Source organism: Rhinopithecus roxellana, chromosome 19 (genome assembly GCF_007565055.1).
Source record: "Rhinopithecus roxellana isolate Shanxi Qingling chromosome 19, ASM756505v1, whole genome shotgun sequence".
Classification (NCBI taxonomy): domain Eukaryota; kingdom Metazoa; phylum Chordata; class Mammalia; order Primates; family Cercopithecidae; genus Rhinopithecus; species Rhinopithecus roxellana.
In genome coordinates, this window is record NC_044567.1 from 70,143,892 (window position 1) to 70,167,509 (window position 23,618).

Sequence of the window (23,618 nt, forward strand, 5' to 3'; positions counted from 1 at the left end):
TATGGTATTTATTTAGTTATTTCAATGCTGTCTTCCCCACGAGACTCTGAGTTCCATGAGGAAAATACTTAGTGATTAGGTGAACAAACGATATAAGGAGGGATCTCCAGGAATGTTTTGTGATAGTTGATTTTTAGGATACCATCCTGAGAAGGTTAGGCTGCCAGGTTAACTATTCTCACGTCCCTTCCAGCACCCACTGTTGAAGGTTGGGTGACAAATTTTGTGTGTTTGCTGATAATTGTGTTTCTCAGGCCTTCTTGCTGTTTGTGATCTGTGCAATTTTTTTTTCCTCCTGCTCCTCCTTATGGCCTCCTGCCCCACAGTGTGGATAAAAAGGGGAATTACCACTATCTAGTAAAATGGAGGGACTTACCATATGACCAGTCCACGTGGGAGGAAGATGAAATGAATATCCCTGAATATGAAGAACATAAGCAAAGCTACTGGAGACACCGGTGAGGGAACGAGCCTGTGGATTCGAGAGATTCTGAGGATGAGGGCATGAAAGCTAAAACTCCAGCATAAAATGAGGGTATAGTAGGGACTGATTCAACCTGGAGTTCAGGGCAATGGCCACCTGGGCTGGGTTGTTTGAGATGGGCTTGCTAAAGAGGTAGTGTAGTGTAAGGAACAGAAACAAGATCTGGCTGAGTAGTGGAGAAGAGAATGTTCAAGAGTGGGGAGGGCTGGTTCTTGAGGTGAAATCCAAAGGACAAGGGTAAAAAGCCTGGGAAAAAGGAAATATGGGAAAATCTAGGTCATGGACAGTGGGAAGTAGGTCTGGAGTGGGTTCAGAAAAGAAAGCATAGGACTCCCAACGACGAGGCCTCATTCAGAGCCACTCTTTTTCCAGAGAACTAATTATGGGGGAAGACCCTGCCCAGCCCCGGAAGTATAAGAAGAAGAAGAAGGAGCTACAGGGTGATGGGCCTCCTAGTTCTCCCACTAATGATGTGAGTCCTCTCAGTTGGCATTTCTTGTTTCTGGAGCTATGGTGATCGAAGATTTCCCAAGGGCTACTGATGGAACTTCCCAGAGATTCAGTAACCGCTGTGAACAGTAGCTCTTCCTTCAGCGTCCAGCCTTGCGTCAAGAGTGGTTAAGAATTTTGGCCTAAAAGGGCAGGAGCTGCTAGAGATAGGCCACTGGCGGCTCTTTCACCAGCTGGCCCTCCCCCATGGTGCTGCTGGATATTGTCTTACGGAATGAGGGGGAGGGGCTGAAGACTAGATGTGAGAACTTTTGTAAACTCAGGCCATAGTAGAGGGAATTGTAATCCAACTTGGTATCCATGCCAGGGAGGAGGAGACTAAGACTGGAGGAGCCGCTGGCTATTTCCTTGAGCTTTCTGACTTCTTGTCTCTGTAGCCTACCGTGAAATATGAGACTCAGCCACGGTTTATCACAGCCACTGGAGGCACCCTGCACATGTACCAGCTGGAAGGGCTGAACTGGCTGCGCTTCTCCTGGGCCCAGGGCACTGACACCATTCTAGCTGATGAGATGGGGCTGGGCAAGACCATACAAACCATTGTCTTCCTCTACTCACTCTATAAGGAGGTGCTGGACTCTAGGACCTTGAAGGGGACCGCCTGGACTGGGGAAGTGGGGAGGGTGAAGATGGAGGGGTGTAGCTGGCAGAGGACTGGGGTATACAGCCTCTAGCCTAGACTTATACCGCCCCCATTCTTGACTCCCAGGGCCACACAAAAGGTCCCTTCCTGGTGAGTGCCCCACTCTCTACCATCATTAACTGGGAGCGGGAGTTCCAGATGTGGGCACCCAAATTCTATGTGGTGACATACACGGGTGACAAGGATAGCCGGGCCATCATTCGTGAGAATGAATTCTCCTTTGAGGACAACGCCATCAAAGGGGGAAAGAAAGCTTTTAAGATGAAGGTAAGCCCCTCTACCTCATATCCTCTAAGACCCTCAAATCTGTCACTTCTTTTTCTCAGCCAGGAATTCAGTTTCTCTATTCCCCTCTCTCCTCACCTTTCTCCTCTTCTTCCACCTGTCCTCGTGTCTCTGCACTACCATCCTAGAGATGTGGCAGGTACTCCCAGGGGCATACGTGGATCTGTCAGTACTGGAAATGTGAGCAGAGGTTTAGGGCCCATGGTCTGTAATCCCTGCTTGGAGAACAGAGTAATGGCTCCTGTTGGGAGCCACAGTCAGGACAAAGTGTCTGGAGGTGTAAGTCCATGGTTGTCAGGTGGCAGCTGAATGGGCAATAATTATGTTGGCAGAGGGAGGCACAGGTGAAGTTCCACGTTCTCCTGACATCGTATGAGCTGATCACCATTGATCAGGCAGCACTCGGTTCTATCCGCTGGGCCTGTCTTGTGGTAGATGAGGCCCATCGACTCAAGAACAACCAGTCCAAGGTGAGTGAGGTTCCCAGACCTCAAAAGCTTGAAATGGTGGGCTCCTACTTGCCCTGGTCCTAAAAAAAACAAACAAAGTTCTGGGGATTTTCTGTAGTCTGGGAGGACGTCCAGGTTGGAAGAGGGAGAGGGCCAAAGATTTGGGGCCTCTGATCCTGAGTGAAATGGGAGCTGGGACAGAGAAAGGCTGATGCTGTGGGTCGGTCATTTGCCACTAATAAGCCCATTCTCCTGCCTTGCCTTGCCCCATCTTTTAGTTTTTCAGGGTTCTCAATGGTTACAAGATAGATCATAAGTTGCTGCTGACAGGAACCCCATTGCAGAATAATCTGGAGGAGCTCTTTCATCTCCTGAACTTCCTCACCCCAGAGAGATTTAAGTAAGTGGTTCCCGAAGGGTAGTTGGCAGAGATGAGAGGTGGAGCAGATAAAATGAGCCGGTAGAGGATTCATCTGAATCCTGAGATCAGATGGTGGTAAGCCTGAGATCAGCGGCAAATAACTTGCCAACCTGTTACTTTTCTTCTCTCCTGGCTCTTAGCAACCTGGAGGGCTTCCTGGAGGAGTTTGCTGACATATCCAAAGAGGACCAGATCAAGAAACTGCATGATTTGCTGGGGCCACATATGCTACGGAGGCTCAAGGCAGATGTCTTTAAGAACATGCCAGCCAAGACAGAGCTCATCGTTCGGGTGGAGCTAAGCCCCATGCAGAAGTAAGATGCAAGACAAGTTGCCTGGAGTAGGGGTTGGGGATTGATGGGAGCGTTCCAAGTGCCATATCATAATTGCTTCCTTTATTTATGTTTCTTTTACACCCCTTTCCTGGCCTTTAGAAAATACTACAAATACATCCTGACTCGAAATTTTGAGGCCTTGAATTCACGAGGTGGTGGGAACCAGGTGTCGCTGCTTAATATCATGATGGATCTTAAGAAGTGCTGCAACCATCCATACCTTTTTCCCGTGGCTGCTATGGTAGATACATAGAGCAGGAGCTGATCGAATGTCCGCTCTCAGAAAACATGGGTGGGGAGTAGTGGGGAGGTGGGTATTGAGCCACAAGGGTGGAGCTGCGCTGGAAGGCCAGGGACTGGGTCTCTGAGAGCAGTAGGAATTGGGAATGTGTGGAAGCTGGATCTGGGCATCTGGCCTTCTAGGCATGGCAAGAATATGGGGAGATGTTTCCAACTGACCCTGTCCTCCTCCTCTCTCCTCCCTTTTCAGGAGTCCCCCAAACTCCCCAGTGGGGCTTATGAGGGTGGGGCACTTATTAAGTCGTCTGGGAAGCTCATGCTGCTCCAGAAGATGCTGCGAAAGCTGAAGGAGCAAGGACACCGAGTACTCATCTTCTCGCAGGTGACCTGTGCCCTTAGCTATCTACATCTGCTTCCTCTTCCCTCTCCTCATCCTCAACACTTTAATTTCTTACCATCTTCCTGTGGCTGCTCCAGTGTGACAAATGAGGAGATTCCTCCTGTAAGAGTTTCTTTTTTTTTTTTTTTTTTTTTTTTTGAGATGGAGTTTCTCTCTTGTTCCCTGACTGGAGTGCAGGGGCGTGAACTGGGCTCACTGCAACCTCTGCTTCCTGGGTTCAAGTGATTCCCCTGCCTCAGCCTCCCGAGTAGCTGGGATTACAGGTGCCCACCTCCATGCCTGGCTAATTTTTTGTATTTTTAGTAGAGATGGGGTTTCACCATGTTGGTCAGGATGGTCTCGATCTCCTGACCTCAGGTGATCTGCCCACCTCGGTCTCCCAAAGTGCTGGGATAACTGTATAGCAAGTTTATTCTTGGCCTCTGATGCCTGTTCTTGAGGTTATTGGGAGTTGAAGTCCAGCTCTAGTTCCTTTTCAGCTGCATGGGGGAAGGGTGAGGGTGAGCCATCTGCCTCCTTAGAGATTGGTATTATTTCTTCATTTTATTGGCAGGTGAGGGTGAAGGCACAGAACTTCTGGAAATGTGATGAAAACTCTGGGTCCACTCTCCAGACAACTGTACATACAATGACACAAATTTGTATGGATTTTCAGGGGGTTCCTAGATTTTCCTGAAACCTTTTCATGGGTCGCAGAGAACCTCTGCCTTAGGAGAAACAATCTTAAATCAAGAGAGTGTGACAAGAGGGCCAGACATGGTGGCTCACACCTGTTATCCCAGCACTTTGGGAGGCCGAGGCAGGAGGATCACTTGAGGTCAGGAGTTTGAGACCTGGCCAACATGGTGAAACCCCGTCTCTACTAAAAATACAAAAATTAGTTGGGCGTGGTGGCGCAGACCTGTAGTCCCAGCTACTAGGGACTCTGAGGTGGTAGGATCACTTGAACTCGGGAGTGGAGGTTGCAGTGAGCTGAGATGGCACCACTGCACTCCAGCTTGGGCAATAGAATGAGACTCCATCTCAAAAATAAAAATAAAAAAGAGAGTGTGACAAGAATGTGAAATAAAGAGGAGCTTAAGACAGGGCAGGGGTTCAGGTGTAAGGATCAGGGTTGAGTTTGTATAAAGGAGTAGTTAGAATAAGCAAGCTATCCCACCACCTCATTATTCCAGACTCCATCCTTTTCTCTTGCTCTAGATGACCAAAATGTTAGACTTGCTTGAGGACTTCTTAGACTATGAAGGCTACAAGTATGAACGCATAGATGGTGGCATCACTGGTGCCCTGAGGCAGGAGGCCATCGATCGGTTTAATGGTGAGGGAGATACACTGGTCCCTGGTGGGTGTGGGAGGCCTGAGAAACCTGTGATAGGTCCCTGGGATGGGAGGGGGATTGGCTTGGGGGACATTGGAAACTTAGGCTTTGAGTTGGGGGCATGGTTGTTTGTCATCAGAGAACGTCTAGGAGCAGGTGGACAGACCTACTGGGTACAAGAAAAACCTGATCCAACTCTCACCTCCTAGCTCCTGGAGCCCAACAATTCTGCTTCCTCCTGTCCACCCGAGCTGGGGGCCTGGGCATCAATCTGGCCACAGCTGACACTGTCATCATCTTTGATTCTGACTGGAACCCCCATAATGACATCCAGGTGGGAACTCGCATCCTGGAGCCCCTGCACCATTTAGCAAGGAGATGTGGGTTCATGGAGGAAGGTGTCATGTTCCGGGGTCAGAAATAAATCGCTTCTGGGAGGAGAGAAGACCCTTCTTCAGCAGCCTTCTTTCCTGAGCATGTGGACAGCTTCTCCCTGGCCACTCCCCTGGCCCACCCGCCACTTTCTCTTGCCCCTGCAGGCCTTTAGCCGGGCTCATCGGATTGGCCAGGCCAACAAAGTGATGATTTACCGGTTTGTGACTCGTGCGTCAGTGGAAGAGCGAATCACACAAGTGGCCAAGAGAAAGATGATGCTGACACACCTGGTTGTGCGGCCTGGGCTGGGCTCCAAGGCAGGCTCCATGTCCAAGCAGGAGCTTGACGACATTCTCAAATTTGGCACTGAAGAGCTGTTCAAGGATGAAAACGAGGGTGAGAACCTTTTCTGCAGCTCCCTGAAAGCAGGCCCCTGCTCTCCCAGGAGTACTTCTCGGCCCCCTGTGGAGGGAAAAACAACTCTTCTCTGCAGCCTTTGAAGGAAGGAGAGCCTTCTTTTAGTGGCCCTTGGAGGAAGGTTGACCTCTTTCTTTGCCTGTAGGGTTAAAACAAACAAAACATAAACCTTTCAACATTGGCTCCCAGGGAAAGAGCCTTCTCCAGGGCTTCTGTGAAAAGGATGCAGAGTAGAAGCTTTCCCATCAGCCTTTCTAAACTTTGGAACCCAAAGTTCCCTGTTTTCCCTCTCACCAGGGGAGAACAAGGAGGAAGACAGCAGTGTGATTCATTATGACAATGAGGCCATCGCTCGGCTGTTGGACCGGAACCAGGACGCAACTGAGGACACTGACGTGCAGAACATGAATGAGTATCTCAGCTCCTTCAAGGTGGCACAGTACGTCGTGCGGGAAGAAGACAAGGTGAGAGGCTCTGGGGGCCAGACATTATCTATCCCAGGCCATCTCCAAAAGGCAGTATCCTTTACTTGGCCTTGAAATAGGAGGGTCCGTACCCCTTAGAACAGTAGTGGACCTCAAATAACTTCTTCGTCTAATAGGTGAGACTGGACTTCAGAGAGAAATGTAGGCACAGACAGTACTGGTAAACACAGAAGGGTAACTTCTGAGACAGTGTAGGAGAAACACTGTCAGAGGGATTAGAGGATAGATTTAGAAACCATGAGGAGAGCACGCTGCGATGGCATGGAACATGCACAATGTCCAGAAAATGTATGCAGAGGCACGAAGCTCCAGGAGTGGGGAGACCGGATTGGGCTGACGCAGCAGAGTAGGGATTTCGTTGCCATGGAAGGATTAGCAAAGAAGGAGACCCCCACTGTTCATTCATTCTGCTGCCCTTCAGATTGAGGAAATTGAGCGAGAGATCATCAAGCAGGAGGAGAATGTGGACCCTGACTACTGGGAGAAGCTGCTGAGGCATCACTATGAGCAACAGCAGGAAGACCTGGCCCGGAATCTAGGCAAGGGCAAGCGGGTTCGCAAGCAAGTTAACTACAATGATGCTGCTCAGGAAGACCAAGGTGAGGACTGCCCCAGATGCAGGCAGTAAAAGTGGGGAAAGTGATGATGAGAAGGGACTTAAGGCTGGGGCTACTTAGAGGGTAAGAGAGAAGCCTAGAAGTCAGAGCCTTCCCCTGCTAAAAGGGAAAGACGTAAGGTAGAGTCATTAGGAATTACCCGGAGGCCAGGTGGGTTTGCAGGTGATTTAAACTATTTGGTGGTTGCACAGGCATCCTATGGACACCCAGGGCCACTGCTTAGAGTAGGTTTGGCAGAAGAACCAGAGGGGCCCAGAGACTGAAGGTGGGCGGTGAATGGAGATGGTGTAGGATATGCGGCTCCCAAGTCAGACTTCGGGCAGTGACCTGGCGTTCCCAGAAGGGCCAAGGCCAGAATAAAGGTAGACAAGTCTCGGCAGGGAGGAAGCCAGCCAGAAAGGGCCCCAGCATGGGCATATCCCGAGAGACCTCCCTGACCACTGGGCCCTCTCCACCCCCACAGACAACCAGTCAGAGTACTCGGTGGGTTCAGAGGAGGAGGATGAAGACTTCGATGAACGTCCTGAAGGTGGCATCTGTGTTCCTGACCCTTACCTCTTACCATTTTATTTTGCAGTTTGCTTTAAGCCCACTGTTTTTGTACAAGTAAAAAATCTGTGTGTGTGTGTGTGTGTGTGTGTGTGTGTGTGGAAAAACTCGATTGCACATGAGCAGAAAGGAAGCAATGTTGATAGTCTCTCCACTAGTAAACTTCTGTTTGTGTGACCACATAGACTGGATCAAGAAAGGCTGAATCATTTTCCATTCCCACTGGTAATCTGGGCCTTTGTCAGATATCAGCTATTAATTTTAAAATATGACTGGTTCTTTTAGACTCACTGGGTTAGTAGTTCTGATGTGCTTGGGTGGGAGAGAATTGGGAACACCTCAAACATGATAGGAATGTTCCTGCGTTCTGTATCTTGTGGGAATGGGGTGCTAAGGAGGGCTGAGGCTTAGAGGAGGTGGTGGATCAGCTAACTGATGTCATCCCCACTCAGGGCGTAGACAGTCAAAGAGGCAGCTCCGGAATGAGAAAGATAAGCCACTGCCTCCACTGCTGGCCCGAGTCGGGGGCAACATTGAGGTGAGAGCTGGGCCCAGTGTTCGCGAGTTCTCCAAGGAAAGCATGAGGGCAGAAGGTTGGAAATTGGGGCCTGGATCACTGAGGGTAGAAAGGACAAGACCTAAGAACCCTGGACATTTGTCGCCATTGCCTCCTTGCCCCCACCCTCAGGTGCTGGGCTTCAATACCCGTCAGCGGAAGGCTTTCCTCAATGCCGTGATGCGCTGGGGGATGCCACCACAGGATGCCTTCACCACGCAGTGGCTGGTGCGGGACCTGAGGGGCAAGACTGAGAAGGAGTTTAAGTGAGTGTGGGTGATACAGGGCTGAGTTGGACGCAAGGGTAAGAGCTTTGGGCGTTCCATTCTTCCTTGGGGCCGCCATATGATGTGACCTTACTCACCTGATTGTCACCCTCCCTGCCATACAACACTACCTGGCTCGATTTCCTGGGGGGTGGTCTCAGCCCACCCCACCTCCCCTCAGCCGAGCCTAGAGTAGAGGGGCCAGGCATCCTCCCCAGGGGAGAGGTGTTGAAGCAAGGAACCTCTCCTGGGCTGTCCTAGCCTCACATTTACTTGGCCACAATCACCTGGCAGGAGGAGCTGGTGGAAAGGATGAAGAGCTGACTGATGGGGCCCAGGAATTAAGTACCAAGGCCAAGGGGAAAGGCCAGGGATGGGGCGCAGGGGCACGGTTAGGACTTGGAGGGCTGGTAATGGTGAGAGTGAGAGGCCCAGGGGAGGAGCCCTGGAGCACCTGAGGATTTGGGGACTTGGGGGTCCTCAGTCATCCTTGAATCTTCCTCACTGCCCTATACCCCTTCTGTGGCTCCCCTAACTGTCCTCCCACCCCATGCTCCTTAGGGCCTATGTATCTTTGTTCATGCGCCATCTGTGTGAGCCTGGGGCAGACGGCTCTGAAACCTTTGCCGATGGGGTCCCTCGGGAGGGACTGAGTCGCCAGCAGGTGTTGACCCGCATTGGAGTCATGTCTCTCGTCAAGAAGAAGGTATCAGTCTTCCTCTCACCCAAAAAATCAAGCTGGCTGCCTAGTCTCTGTCCTTCCTCTGCCTCCGTCCCTGAGTTGTAAGCTCGCTCTGGTGTGAGACGGAGGAGACTGGAGCTTCCTGTCTGTATGTCTGTAAGTGCCTGGAGCTGACACCTGTCCTTCCAACCCCAGGTGCAGGAGTTTGAGCACATCAATGGGCGTTGGTCAATGCCGGAACTGATGCCCGACCCCAGCGCTGACTCTAAGCGCTCCTCCAGAGCCTCCTCTCCTACCAAAACGTCTCCCACCACTCCTGAGGCTTCTGCTACCAACAGTCCCTGCACCTCTAAACCTGGTAATCAGAAATCAGGATGGTGGGAGAGACAGAAAGGGAGCCAGGAGTCAGGGCAAGAGAACCTCTGTCTTTATCACTGTGCCTTCCCCTGCAGCTACTCCAGCTCCAAGTGAGAAAGGAGAAGGCATAAGGACTCCTCTTGAGAAGGAGGAAGCTGAAAACCAGGAGGAAAAGCCAGAGAAGAACAGCAGAATTGGGGAGAAGATGGACACAGAGGTGTGTGGCTCCCTAGATTCCCCTGTGGAGTGGGAGGGGAGGGGGCTTGGAGGCCAGATGCCTGGGAGCCCTCCAGCTCATCCTGACCTCATTGTCCTCTTACAGGTTGATGCCCCCAGCCCAGCCCCATCACTCGGGGAGCGGCTGGAGCCAAGGAAGATTCCTCTAGAGGATGAGGTGCCAGGGGTACCTGGAGAGATGGAGCTTGAACCTGGGTACCGTGGGGACAGAGAGAAGTCAGGTGGGTGCATGGCCTTAGGAGTGATGGGGGATTAGAATTTGGGATGTCCCTCTTCTGGGGTCAGAGGATGAAGGTAACATCCTCCCTTCCTATCCCCTACCCCCTCCCACAGCCACAGAGTCGACGCCAGGAGAAAGGGGGGAGGAGAAGCCGATGGATGGACAGGAACACAGGGAGAGGCCGGAGGGGGAAACGGGGGATTTGGGCAAGAGAGGTAATGGGTGGAAGGGACCGGACACCTGGGTCCCTGAGGGCATCAGGGGAGGTGGAGTCTGGGGAACCAAATGCTTGGGTCCTGGGCGGGTAGCTGTTTGAAAGGCCAGGACAGCACAGTACAGATAGTAGTCTTGGGACCTGGGAGGAAGGTGTCCTGAGGTGTGAGCGTTGGCCTCTCTGTCCTAGCAGAAGATGTAAAAGGTGACCGGGAGCTTCGACCAGGGCCTCGAGATGAGCCACGGTCCAATGGGCGACGAGAGGAAAAGACAGAGAAGCCCCGGTTCATGTTCAATATCGCAGATGGTGGCTTCACAGGTTGGGGAGACTCTCGCTGCTTTCTGCTCCTCAAGGGGATCTGCTCATCCTCATGGGGTTTCTCGTTTTGCCTGAGGCTTCCTGCTACCTTTAATTCCAAGTAACTTCCAACGAAGTATGTTGCATGCTGACTCCAATCCTTGCTCTAAATCTTTCTTAAGTATCCCTCTTAACTCCAAAGCTGGCTCTAATCCCACCTTTATTCTTAATTCTAACTCGAACCTGGTTAGTAACGGAGTTTGTTCCGAACTCCTAACCTAACCTTTACCCATTCCTCTTCAGGAGCCCTTAGTTCCCTTTCATTATTCAGTTTCCCCATCTCTACCTGTCTGTTGGACTGAGGGCAGTCTGCAAACCCCTGTTGCCTCTTCTATCTGCTGCCTTCTTTGCAGAGCTTCACACACTGTGGCAGAATGAGGAACGGGCAGCTATTTCCTCGGGCAAACTCAATGAGATCTGGCACAGAAGACACGACTACTGGCTTCTGGCTGGGATTGTCCTGTATCCTTTGACACACGTGCAAGAAGGAAAAGGTTCTCTCAAGCTGGCAAAAAAAAAAAAAAAAAAAAAAAAGGATGATGATTTCACACCCGGGGACAGGGCTACTGCCACACTTTGGGGAGTCAGGCCAAAAGGAAGAAGTGTTCAAAGCCAAGCCCATTCCTGTTAAATTCCTTGATGGTTCCCTTTCCTTCATTGGTAGCCATGGCTATGCACGGTGGCAGGACATCCAGAATGATGCTCAATTTGCCATTATCAATGAGCCATTTAAAACTGAAGCCAACAAGGGGAACTTTCTGGAGATGAAAAATAAGTTCCTGGCCCGGAGGTTCAAGGTGGGAATGAGGGAGGACAGGAACGGGTTATAGACGGGCTTGGGTCAGAAGTGAGGTCAGATCTAGTTGGAACCTAGGGAAGGTTAACACCTTCAGGGCTGAGGTGATGCTTGGAGCCAAGACCAAAGTGTAACCTTATGCTTAGGAGTGTGGTCTGGGTCAGGGTTGATGCTACATTCGCAGTTGGTTTGGAGCTAGGAGTGCTCTGGGCCAGCAGTGAGGGCAGGGTGGGTCTCCTGCTGTGTCCAGTCCCCCCGCCTGCCACTCACCCACTGCTGGCAGAGCCCTGCCTTCACCCCTCAACCCTGTGCCCTCAGCTCCTGGAGCAGGCGCTGGTGATTGAGGAGCAGCTGCGGCGGGCGGCCTACCTGAACCTGTCGCAGGAGCCGGCGCACCCCGCCATGGCCCTCCACGCCCGCTTCGCCGAGGCCGAGTGCCTGGCCGAGAGCCACCAGCACCTCTCCAAGGAGTCGCTGGCGGGGAACAAGCCGGCCAACGCCGTCCTGCACAAGGGTAAGGGCCGCGGCGGCCCCGCGCGGGGGAGGGCCCACAACGCTGCGTAAGTCTTCACCCCGCACCCCTCAAAATCTTCCCACCCCCTGACCCCTCTACCCTCTGAACCACCCCCCTCTGACCTCTAACCCCACCCCTACCAACCTGGCACCCCCTTGGATTTTAGCCTCTAGGACTTGTGCAAACCAACCCGCATCCACGCCTGATAGCATTCACAACCATGCCCCATAGAGGGACCTGCCCCAGCCTCCATGTCCCCTCTACACAGTGGGGCCTCTTCACTGGCGGTGGAGCCGCATCCCCGCCATACTGCCGACATCATCCAGTTAGGGGCCTTGGACTGTGTGTGCACCATACAAATCCCTGGCTCTGGTCAAACAAATCACATTCCCTCACATCTGTTTCACCCCGTGAGGCAGAAACTACCACCCATCCAACCCTCTGACCCTACTCCATGAAACTTCCCTTTGACCTTCGACCTTTCCTCCTACCGCCTCTTACCTTGCCAGTGATAGAGATGATATCCAAAGCCCTCTAACCATCTAATCCTGCCTGATGTGGTCACTGACTCCTGGCCCCTTTGATCCCTGTTCTAACTCCTTGAATCTGTAATACTGACCTTCTAACCTCCCTTTCCCCTTACATATTAAAACCTTGATTCCTTAAAGCTTTGACACTTACCACCTCCCATGCCTCCTGACTATTTCCTCCCCATCATCCCCAACCCCAAACCTTGCTCTTCCAGTATGAGATGTTCTGACAACTCCCCGCCCCCATGTCTTCCAATGTCCCCCCCATCTTCCTTTCCTCCATGCTCCCTTTTTCTTTCTTCTTTCTCTCCATCTGTCTTCTGTGGTGATCTGGTCTCTCTCTTTTCCTGACACTTTTTCTTTTTCCCTGAGTTGCTTCTGTTTTTTGTCTACTTCTTTTACTTTCTTGATCTCTGGTTCTTTGACATCTGTGTCCTCCTCTCTCGCTCTTTTTCTGCCTGTATCTGTCCATCTGATGCCTCTCTTTTCCTGGCTCCATCTCTCTATTTCCCTGTCTTTCTCTTGCCCTTCTTTCTCTGTGGCCCGGGCCCCAGTTCTGAACCAGCTGGAGGAGTTGCTGAGCGACATGAAGGCGGACGTGACCCGCCTGCCAGCCACGCTATCCCGAATACCCCCCATCGCAGCCCGCCTTCAGATGTCCGAGCGCAGCATCCTCAGCCGGCTGGCCAGCAAGGGCACGGAGCCTCACCCCACACCGGTAACCCTCTTTCCCCGTAGCTCCGGTTTTCCCTGTTTGGGTTCCTCCTGCACACATACAAACACTTCCATCAGAATCCTATACAATATGGAAAAACATCTTGCTAGAACACAGTCGTCACCCTTGAGTGAGTCTGCCTGCCTGTGTATCCTACCCTCAGTAGTTGTGGAGTGTGGCTCATAATGTCTCCCCTACAGCTTCTTTCCTCTCACAGACTAGGAACTAATTCCAACTTCTGCTTACTCTCTGTTCCAGGCCTTCCCCCCGGGTCCCTACGCTACACCTCCGGGGTACGGGGCGGCCTTCAGCGCCGCACCCGTAGGGGCCCTGGCCGCCGCAGGCGCCAATTACAGCCAGATGCCTGCAGGGTCCTTCATCACAGGTCAGCTGGTGTTTTCCTACCCCCTGCTACTCACACTCCTCCTTTGCCAAACTTTATTAGTGCTCAGCTGCCCTTTAACTGCTCTAGTCCATCTCATTTCCTTGGTGGTATCTGGTGTTTTATGAGATAGAGTTGTTCTAGGCTGTCCCCCCATGCCTTTCTTAACCCCTCTTTGATCTCCTTTATCAAAAACCAGAGTTTTAGTAGACCTGTGACTTGGTGTCTTCTACCCAAGCCACCTCCCTCCAGGTTCCTTAAAGGGAAAGTGAATATGAAACCCGAGGGGTATAGAGTGGGAACATGTGTTCAATCATGTAACACAAAGTGGAATCTCAGGGAAAGGGGTTTGTCCTGGTCTTCCCACCCTTACCTGGGGCAACTGGAAGTGGCAGGAGGTGATCTACAAGTGAGAATTCACCACTGTCATGAAGTGATGTTTGGGAGTGATGTGGGGATTGATCTTGCCTTACCCCTTTCCCAAACAGCCGCCACCAACGGCCCTCCAGTGCTGGTGAAGAAGGAGAAGGAAATGGTGGGGGCGTTGGTGTCAGACGGGCTGGATCGGAAGGAGCCCCGAGCCGGGGAGGTGATCTGTATAGACGACTGACTGGATCCCAGGCCTGCCCTTCACCCAGGCCCCGTCCCCGAGGCCGACCCCCAGCTCAAGCGCTGGGGCCTGCTGCCAGCCCTCCACCTTCCCCATCCCTTGGGCCATCACTGGGCTAGGAACCCCTTTGCCCCTCTCTGCAGCTCCTCTCTTCAAGAAGGGCCCTTTGTCTTTCTCCACTCCCACGCGCCTTTCCCACCAAGCCTTGAAGACTGTGCTGGTGAGAAGAGGTCTGGGTGGGAGACGGCTGGCAGGGTCTTCCAAGTACCTTCCTCCCCCACTGCCAAGTATACACAACTTCCCAGTAAATGGTTGTGGGGAGGCAAGAGGTGGAGCCTCCCCAGCTGTTTTCCTGCAGAATCAGCTCCATCTCATGCAGAAGTGGAGAATTAGCCTTGCCTGGCCTTTAGGAACTTTCGCGGGGAAGAGAGCTTTGAAGAGAGGAGGGGGATTTTTAGAGAGGGATGAAAATGAGTCCTGGGAGGGACGAAGGGACGAGGAGGGGTGGCTGCATGTTACCGTTCCCTACCTCTCCCCACATGGAGGGTGGAGCAGTTATGAGGGAGGAAGTCAATTGCTGTTCAGCCTCAGAATAAAGGCGCCGTTCACTGGCTCAGTTACCTCCTGTGTACCGGCATCTTGTGTTGGGAATGTTCCCCCCTCCCTAGGGACCAAGGACCACCCCCCCCCCCACAAAGAGTAATGGTTGGGTGATACTCCCTCAAGCCAAAGAGGAGCTCCCCAACCTGTTCTAGGGACCCAGGTAACCTAGAAGGGTGGGAGAGAATACAATGGGCCAGACGGCGGCGGGGTGGGGGAAGCCCCCAGTTCTGGGGCTTAGGTTCCTGGAAGACTTCTACTACCCTCCCTCCTCAAGGCCTAGATACAGCCTAAATTTGCGTTAAGTCAGGCAGGGGACCTAGTCAGGGTCTTGGGAGCTACCTTGTCATTGGGACCAGAGCAAAATAGTGGAGGGCAGGCAAGGGAAATGTGGGCACATCCCCCCTCCCAGGAGGGGCCGGGGAGAGTGGCAGTTTGCATGGCGAACCCCCCACTTCCTCTTTGCTGCCCCTTCACTTTCTTGCTGCCCCTTTTCCAGTCTCTCTTCACACCCACTCCTGGTCTGTCCTGATCCCCTCTTCTGTATCAGGTTTATTGGTTGTACATATAAATTATACTTTCCTTTCTGTGTGCTCTGTTATTTTTTATGGGGGGCAGTTTTGGGGGAAGGGATAAGAAAAGTTGTTGCTTTCTGCCTTTTTAAAAAAATCTTACGACTTTTTCCTTTTCCTCATTTTTATCTCTTGGATTATTCACTAAAACTGAGGTTCTTCCAGCCCCAACTATGTGATGGGCTCAGTGTAGAGAAGGAGGGTGAGCAGCAGATACCTACATGGCCTCAGGTTGACTTCGGAGAGAGTGGGATTTACTGGACAGAAATGTAGTGGGAGGAGTGCCTAGCAAGATTCAAAACTGCCTTCCAGCCATCCTTTTGATCATCCTTTCCACCTTCAAGTTGCACTTTAGTTCCCCTAAGAGTCAGTAGAGGTCACTACAGCTCCACAGGTTCAGTTCCAGTATGAAGCAAAGGCACACTTTTTTTTTTTTTTTTTTTTTTAAGGAGTTGAGGGTCAGATCTGTCTAGCTTACTAAAGATTTGAACTGCTAGGCACTTCCTTGATGTTTATTGCTCACTAAACAGAGCTTCTCAGAGATTGAGAGAGGCCAGACATGTAGTTCACAAGGCTATTATATTAAAATAAGATACAAAGCCAACAAATATTTATTGAGTACATACTATACAGTAACACTGCTGTTGGCCCTGGAGATAAAAGTCACAGGTCAGCCCTTGCTCCCATGGGGCTTACACTCCAGTGAGGACACCCACAAAGCATGAAAATAAAAGCAGTAAAAATAAAACAGGGCATTATGTTACAGAGGGGTTGGGGAAAAGGCTCTACTACGTTGAAGGCAGGAAAAGGCCTCCCAGAAGAGGGAGCATTTAAGCTGAGACGTAAGGACAGGAAAATGCCAAAATAGGGTTACAAAAATTGAGGTTTATAACTCATAAGTGTATATGATTTGTCAATCAAAAATATTTTTAAAAGGTTGGAGACCCCTAAAAATTGAGGTTAATACTTAATAAGTTCACATTTTTAAGAGAAAAATGTAACATAGTAGGTTAGGATTTCTTTAGCAATAGAATGTTACTTTAGAACTTTGGATAAAATAATCTATCAGTCATACCTATTATGTTTTAAATATTCTATCTACAGATGGTGATATCCTAAAGAGTCTAGGATCTAGACCAATGATACTTACATTTTCACATGCACACAAATCACCTGGGATTGTTAAAATGCCAGAATTTGGCCGGGCGCGGTGGCTCACTCCTATAATCCCAGCACTTTGGGAGGCCGAGGTGGGCGCATCACCTGAGATCAGGAGTTTGAGACGAGCCTGACCAACACGGCAAAACCCCATCTCTACTAAAAATACAAAAATTAGCCAGGCGTGGTGGTAGGCGCCTGTAATCCCAGCTACTCCAGCGGGTGAGGCAGGAGAATCGCTTGAACTGGGGAGGTGGAGGCTGCAGTAAGGTGAGATTGCGCCACTGCACTCCAGCCTGGGCGACAGAGTGAGACTGTCTCAAAAACAAAAACAAAAAAACAACCCTGCCAGAGTCTGATTCAGGAAGTCTGGAGTGGGATCCTGGAGTGAGACTGTGCACTTCCATCGACCGTATACCAACGCTGCTGGTCCTTGACTATGACTATATGGTCATAAGATACTTAACAGGATTCTAAAATAGAATACATGGCATATATACAATAGGTGATGTCCCATTATGGGACACAAATTTTAAAGACACTTAAAATTGTATAAGTATCTTTTCAGTAGCGCCAGTGTTCCCTGTGACTGTAAAGATAACACAGATAATAGCAAGAGTTTGAAATAAGATGCCTTTCAAATGGCTCTCCTTTCCTACTTTGATAGGCTCTAATTAGGTGCCTCACATAAATGCCCTTTGGAATTTCTGATACCTGCCCTAGCAGGCGGAAGGTAGATTCTGAAATGAAGCAAGGCTCCTAATCATAGTCATAGGCAGGGAGCCATCTCAATTTTTGGAACACAGAACTGGGAGTGGGGAGACAGCAGGCATATCAGCACCCTCACATGCCAGAGAAGTGAGATTAACATGACGCGAAAATTAGCCTCTTCTCTCCCATTCCATCTTAAAAAAAAAAAAAAAAAATTCAAACCATTGACAAAGAATTGCTAAAACGGGACCTGTTGCTCCCACACACCAGAGCCACCCTGGACAAAAGCCAAAGTCCCAGCTAAGAAAACAGTCTGTCTTCTTCCCACAGTAACGTAGGCTTTGTTTATATCATCCCTTGGCCACTCCATCCTGAAAATGTAAGACTGGCACAGTCAGTAGATGGGGGCGAGTTCGTCTAGGAGCCTCCCCAACTCATCATCAACACCTCCCAGGGCGTTCCCTCCTGCCCTCGGCTCATCTCTCTTATCACATGTCAATTATGGGATCTGAGACAGAGTAGTCTTGATATCAGCCCCCGCGAGGCTGCAGCTCCCACCTTTCTTCTGCTGTGGCTTCCGAGTTCCTCGGTTACAACGTGCAACGGGTCAGGTGGGCAATGTCCTTGATCTCCGGACAGTAGAGCACTGGGGGAAAGAAGAAGGGTTAGCGGCAGCAGGAGCAAGCCAACGAACCTCCGTGTTCCTCGGCGCTCTCTCCCCTGCATCCTCCCCTGGCAGCCCCTCACCGTTGCTAGGCAGCGGACGCCGCCAGCGCCGCGCGGGCGCCAGGACCCTGTCCCAGAGCCGCTGGAGCGCACGCCACCCAGCGCTCCTAGGCCCCGCCCCCTTCTCGCTCTCCCCTTCCTCCTCGGCCTCTCCGTCAGCGTCGCTGCTTTCTTTGGCCAGGCTCCCCGCTTCATCTCGTTCGCACTTTGCCCGCGCTTTTTCCTCCAATCGCGACCACAAGTCCGAGTCAAGAGCGATCTCCGTGACGCCGCCGCGCGGGAACTGCGAGGGCGCGCGGCAGAAGGGGCACGTGACCACGCGGCGCAGGCGCACCACGCGCGCGGCCGCCCCGCCGCCGTCACCGCGCGCTGCCAGCTCGCGGAGGCAGGCGGTGCAGAGCGTGTGGCCGCAGCGGGCGCGCGCCGTACCGGGCAGGCGGCGGGGCGCACGGCCCCCGAGGTTGAAAGGACGGTAGCAGATGTCGCAGTCCAGCTCGCCCCGCTCTGGAAGAGAGGGCACCCTCACCAAGAGCTGCATCGTGCCCGCCGCGAACTCGAGGGCGTCGCTAACGCGGCCGGCTCCGTGAACGGAACGAACTGACTCTTCTGAGGCCCGGGTCGGGTCCTGGGGCCGGCGCCGCGGCCTCTTTCCCCTTTAAATAGGGGAATGAGTGAGGCCCCACCCTTCGAAGCGTCACGCCTTGATCGGGCCGCTCCCCTTGGCGGCACGTGTGGGGGCGGTGGAGGCTTGAGGCCTGGCATGACAGCGATGATGGAGTTGGGGAGGCGGCCCAGGCCGTGCCAGGACCGGAGCCCTGGGGGCCGAGGCAGCCATTCCTCCTTTCCTCCCCACTGCCGGGGAGCGGGGTGGGGCTTTCTTTCTTCCCCCAACGCAACGCCAGCGCTCCTTCATTCTACCATGTGCAAATCCCCGGGTCCCTCCCTTCGCCTCAGCCGTCAATCATTGGCACAGGTCTCTAAAGCCCCCTCGGCCTATTCAGTTGCTCGCAGTGAGTTTCACAATCTCACTCAGTTTCCAAACACTGCCCATTCTGCCCAACCTTTACTGGTCCCGGGTCCTTTGACTCGATTTTGCCAATTCTCATTATAGATGACCTCTCTGTTGCTTGTAAGGCTGGCTTCCTCAACTTCATTCTCCCCAAACTGCTTGACTCTCACCTGGTATCTCAGCCTAAGGAGGGACCTAGATTCCAGGGCCATGGCTTTAGGAATGCTGGGAATCCTTTCCTTCCGGAGGCCTGGACACCCACACATGGTGATGGCCCCAGTAAAGCTCCCCAGCATAAGTTCTGACTCAGGGGTCTGACTTCTCCCACTGGTAAACAGGACATGGTACTCACAACCCACATTCCCCTCATGGTGGCACACCCACACACAGCTGCCTTCTCACCCTCCTCTCCTGGACCTACAGCCCAGGTTCCGTTGTGGAGGGTTATAACACAGTCTAGAGCCAGCTGGCTTGAGTTCAGATCCTAGCTTCCACCTCTTACTAGTTGTGACACTTTGAGCAAGTTACTTAATTTATGTGGGCCTTGGTTTCCTATAAAAAATGTGGATAATGAGGACTGAACGAGGTTATATGTATAAGGTGCTTCAAACGGTGTCCAGTACACAGTAAAACACCAGGTAAGTACTATATTAGCTACTATTCTTATCCTGTGCCCCCAGCCTATACTGAATTCACCTTAATTTCTCAGTATCCAACATTTTCTTTTTTTTTTTTTTGAGACAGAGTCTCGCTCTGTCGCCCAGGCTGGAGTGCAGTGGCACCATCTTGGCTCACTGCAAGCTCCGCCTCCCAGATTCATGCCATTCTCCTGCCTCAACCTCCCAAGTAGCTGGGACTACAGGCATGCGCCACCACGCCCGGCTAATTTTTTGTACTTTTAGGAGAGATGGCGTTTCACCGTGTTAGCCAGGATGGTCTCGATCTCCTGACCTGGTGATCCGCCCGCCTCGGCCTCCCAAAGTGCTGGGATTACAGGTGTGAGCCACCACGCCCAGCCAGTACCCAACGTTTTCAACACGCATCCCTCTTGACCAATATGTGCAAGATGGGCTTCTCCACACCCATGGCATTTACCAGCTATCACAGGCAATGCAGAGCTGGTTTTTTAACCTTAATTGTTAAAACCTAGAGGGTAATCTCTTTTGAGGAGGTATACCATTGTTTTTAAGCAAACATTTCAGAACTTTTGTATGGTATTGTCTGTAATTATGGGAGAAGCTGTCTACTTATTACAGTGATGCTGTCACAATTCAAAACTTTTTGGTCTTAAAAAGGAACTGGTAGGGCCGGGCATGGTGGCTCTTGCCTGTAATCCCAGCATTTTGGGAGGCCAAGGCGGGTGGATTGCTTGAGGTCAGGAGTTCAAGACCAGCCTGGCCAACATGGTGAAACCCCGTCTCTACTAAAAATACAAAAATTAGACGGGCGTGGTGGCTCACACCTGTAGTCCCAGCTATTCGGGAGGCTGAGGCATAAGAATTGCTTGAACCTGGCAGGTGGAGGTTGCAGTGAGCGGAGATCACACCACTGCACTCCAGTCTGGGCAACAGAGTGAGACTCGGTCTCCAAAAAAAGAAAAAGAAGGGGAAGGGAGGGGGGTATCTATGGTTAATGAATATATGATGGACCGAGTGCAGTGACTCACGCCTTTAATCCCAGTACTTTGGGAGGCTGAGACTAGCGGATTGCCTAAGCTTAGGAGTTCGCGACCAGCTTGAGCAACATGGTGAAACTCGGTTTTTACTAAAAATCCAAAAAATTACCCGGGCATGGTGGCGTGCACCTGTAGTCCCAGTTACTTGGGAGGCTGAGGCAGGAGAATCGCTTGAACCCAGGAGGTGGAGGTTGCAGTGAGCCAAGATTGCACCAGTGTACTCCAGCCTGGGCAACAGGATGAGACTCTTGTCTCAAAAAAAAAAAAAAAAAAAAAAAAAAAAAAAAAAAAAAACTTTTAATGTGGTGGTAGATTAATGGTGGCCCCAAATTCCTTTGCAGTGTGACTTTGGTGCTTCTCACATCAAGAATTGGGGTCTCTTTCTCTATCCCTTGAATCTGGGCTGGTCTTGTAACTAGCTTTGACCAATAGGTGTGGTAGAAGTGATGTGTGAGTTCTGGAACCTAGTCCTTCAGAGGCCTTGTAGCTTCTGCCTTTGTCCCCTTGGAACACTCCCTGAGACCACCATGTAAGGAAGAGGCCACACGGAGGAGCGCCAGCCAACAGCCAGACATGCTGGTGAGGCCATTTTCCATTTTCCTGCTCAGCTGACCTGCTGTTTGAGTGCAGCCACATGAGTGAACCTAGGTGAAAACAGCAAAGGAACTCCTAGCCAGCCCACAGAATCGTGAAAAAGAACAGTTTTAAAAAGTTATTTCTCCTGAGTGTGGTGGCTCACACTTGTAATCCTAGCACTTTGGGAGACCAAGATGGAAGGATCACTTGAGCTTGGGAGTTTGAGATCAGCCTGAGCATCGTGGTGTGACCCCGTCTTTACAAGAAAAGAATAGAAAAGAAAAGAAAAAAGCCAGGCGCAGTGGTGCACATCGTTCCAGCTACTCAGTAGGCTGAGGTGGGAGAATCACTTGAGCCTCAGGACTTCGAAGCTGCACTGAGCCATGATCATATCAGTGCACTCCAGCCTGGGTGACAGAGCGAGACCCCGCCTCTTAAAAATAAATAAAAAGTGGCTGGGCGCAGTGGCTCATGCCTGTAATCCCAGCACTTTGGGAGGCCGAGGCAGGCAGATCACGAGATCAGGAAATCGAGACCCTCCTGGACAATATGGTGAAACCCCATCTCTACTAAAAATACAAAAGTTAGCTGGGCATGGCACGTGCCTGTAATGCCAGCTACTGGGGAGGCTGAGGCAGGAGAATCGCTTGAACCAGGGAGTCAGAGGTTGCAGTGAGCCGAGATCATGCCACTGCACTCCAGTCTGGCAACAGAGCAAGACTCCATCTCTGAATGAATGAATGAATGAATGAATGAATGAATGAATGAATAATAAATAAATAAATAAATAAATAAATAAATAGTGGCCGGGCGTGGTGGCTCATGCCTGTAATCCCAGCACTTTGGGAGACTGAGGCGGGTGGATCACCAGATTAGGAGTTCAAGACCAGCCTGGCCAAGATAGTGAAACCCTGTCTACTAAAAATACAAAAAATCAGCTGGGCGTGGTGGCACTCGCCTGTAGTCCCAGCTACTCAGGTGGCTGAGGCAGGAGGATCGCTTGAACCCGGGAGGTGGAGGTTGCAGTCAGCCAAGATCGCGCCACTGTACTCCAGCCTGAGTGACACAGAAAGACTCCATCTCAAAATAAAATTAAATAAATAAAAAGTTATCTCAGGCCATTAATGTTGGTAGTGATTTGTGTATCATAGATAACTAATATAGAGGGCTTCCTACTGTTTTTTTTCCCAGTATGATAAATATAATATTTTTTGAGACAGGATCTTGCTCTGACCGTCGGGCTGGAGCATAATGGCATAATCTTGGCTCACTACAGCCTCAATCTCCCAGATGCAAGCCACCTACCCACCTAAGGCTCCGAGTAGCTGGGACTACACAGGTACGAGCTACCATGCCCAGCTAATTCTTGTATGTTTGTAGAGATGGGGTCTCCCCATGTTGCCCAGGCTGGTCTCAAACCCCTGGGCTCAAGTGATCCACCTGCCTCGGCCTCCCAAAGTGCTGGGATTACAGGTGTGAGCCATTGCGCTGGCCTAGATAAATATAACATTGTAAGGTGCCCTGTAAGTCCCTGTGTGTTCTGAACTTACCCATGCCTGCCTATCTTCTCTCCCACCCTCCCTCCCTCCCTCCCTCCTTCCCTCCCTCCCTTCCTTTCTTCCTTCCTTCCTGAGTCTTGCTCTGTCACCCAGGCTGGAGTGCAGTGGCATGATCTCAGCTCACTGCAACCTCTGCCTCCTGGGTTCAAGCGATTCTTCTGCCTCAGCTTTCCAAGTAGCTGGGACTACAGGTGGCTAACTTTTTTTTTTTTTTGTATTTTTAGTAGAGACAGGTTTTCCCCATGTTGGCCAGGCTGGTCTCAAACTCCTGACCTCAAGTGATCCACCAGCCTCAGCCTCCCAAAGTACTGGGATTACAGGCATGAGCCACTGTGCCCAACCATTACCCATGTCTCACTTTCTGTTCCGTTCCTCTCTAGACACTCTGGCTTTGGGTACTTTTGGCTTGTATGTTCTTTTCTGCCACAGGCCTTAGCATGTGCTCTTAACCCTCTTGCTTAACCCTTATTAATACCTATTCATCCTTTAGCTCTCAGTGTTAACCTCACCATGTCAAATAACCACTATAGACTCGGTAACACCATGTGCTTTCCTCTGGACTTTGGACAGGAAGTTTGTATTTATTTAGTGGTTCTGTGATTGTCTCTCTCCTCAGCAAGATATATGAAGGTTCTGAGTCTGGTTTTGTTCACCTTTATCCCTGTGCCACACCATAATAGGACTCAATAGACAAATACTTGCTAAATTAATGAATGAGGTGAGTGATAAATATGGCAAATGTCTATATACAAAGGAGGTGTGGGCCGGGCGCGGTGGCTGAAGCCTGTAATCCCAGCACTTTGGGAGGCCGAGACGGGCGGATCACGAGGTCAGGAGATCGAGACCATCCTGGCTAACGCAGTGAAACCCCGTCTCTACTAAAAAAAAAAAAAAATACAAAAAACTAGCCGGGTGAGGTGGCAGGCGCCTGTAGTCCCAGCTACTCGGGAGGCTGAGGCAGGAGAATGGCGTAAGCCCAGGAGGTGGAGCCTGCAGTGAGCTGAGATCCGGCCACTGCACTCCAGCCTGGGTGACAGAGCGAGACTCCGTCTCAAAAAAAAAAAAAAA

At 51.3% G+C, this 23,618-nt stretch overlaps 2 protein-coding genes and 1 non-coding gene across 16 annotated transcripts in view; 2 read left to right on the forward strand and 1 right to left on the reverse strand.

Moving 5' to 3' along the window:
- The window catches only part of CHD3 (chromodomain helicase DNA binding protein 3), a 28,122-nt gene extending 12,971 nt beyond the window's left edge, over positions 1-15,151 (forward strand). For 3 of the 14 annotated variants that reach the window (XM_030923518.1, XM_030923520.1, XM_030923525.1), the window contains 29 exons: positions 327-458; positions 857-956; positions 1,372-1,563; positions 1,704-1,904; positions 2,255-2,392; positions 2,650-2,771; positions 2,933-3,106; positions 3,227-3,368; positions 3,618-3,749; positions 4,968-5,085; positions 5,295-5,419; positions 5,625-5,856; positions 6,175-6,341; positions 6,784-6,961; positions 7,443-7,508; positions 7,981-8,066; positions 8,217-8,350; positions 8,912-9,056; positions 9,228-9,390; positions 9,485-9,606; positions 9,712-9,847; positions 9,960-10,061; positions 10,250-10,378; positions 10,771-10,879; positions 11,082-11,214; positions 11,532-11,773; positions 12,812-12,975; positions 13,231-13,357; positions 13,843-15,151. In XM_030923518.1, the coding sequence (XP_030779378.1) occupies positions 327-458; positions 857-956; positions 1,372-1,563; positions 1,704-1,904; positions 2,255-2,392; positions 2,650-2,771; positions 2,933-3,106; positions 3,227-3,368; positions 3,618-3,749; positions 4,968-5,085; positions 5,295-5,419; positions 5,625-5,856; positions 6,175-6,341; positions 6,784-6,961; positions 7,443-7,508; positions 7,981-8,066; positions 8,217-8,350; positions 8,912-9,056; positions 9,228-9,390; positions 9,485-9,606; positions 9,712-9,847; positions 9,960-10,061; positions 10,250-10,378; positions 10,771-10,879; positions 11,082-11,214; positions 11,532-11,773; positions 12,812-12,975; positions 13,231-13,357; positions 13,843-14,083 (4,252 nt within the window). In that variant the 3' untranslated portion in view covers positions 14,084-15,151. The other 11 variants (XM_030923522.1, XM_030923532.1, XM_030923519.1 and 8 more) reach the window with 10 other exon arrangements.
- On the forward strand, positions 8,483-8,621 carry LOC115895055. The gene has a single exon (XR_004055259.1).
- Positions 15,152-15,724: 573 nt separating the features above from the next.
- Positions 15,725-18,269, reverse strand: RNF227 (ring finger protein 227). The gene is made up of 2 exons (XM_030923654.1): positions 17,753-18,269; positions 15,725-17,651 (listed from the first exon to the last, which is right to left on the reverse strand). Exons 1-2 carry the CDS (start codon positions 18,267-18,269, stop codon positions 17,596-17,598), a joined length of 573 nt encoding a protein of 190 aa, XP_030779514.1. The 3' UTR covers positions 15,725-17,595.
- Between the last annotated feature and the right edge of the window lie 5,349 nt (positions 18,270-23,618).

Bases quoted from the DNA above. Each gene is read 5' to 3' on its own strand.
- RNF227 (XM_030923654.1), bottom strand. From the start codon at position 18,269: ATGCAGCTCTTGGTGAGGGTGCCCTCTCTTCCAGAGCGGGGCGAGCTG. The intron at 17,652-17,752 runs GTGAGGGGCTGC...TCTTTCCCCCAG, and splicing joins GCGTCCGCTGCCTAGCAACG to TGCTCTACTGTCCGGAGATC.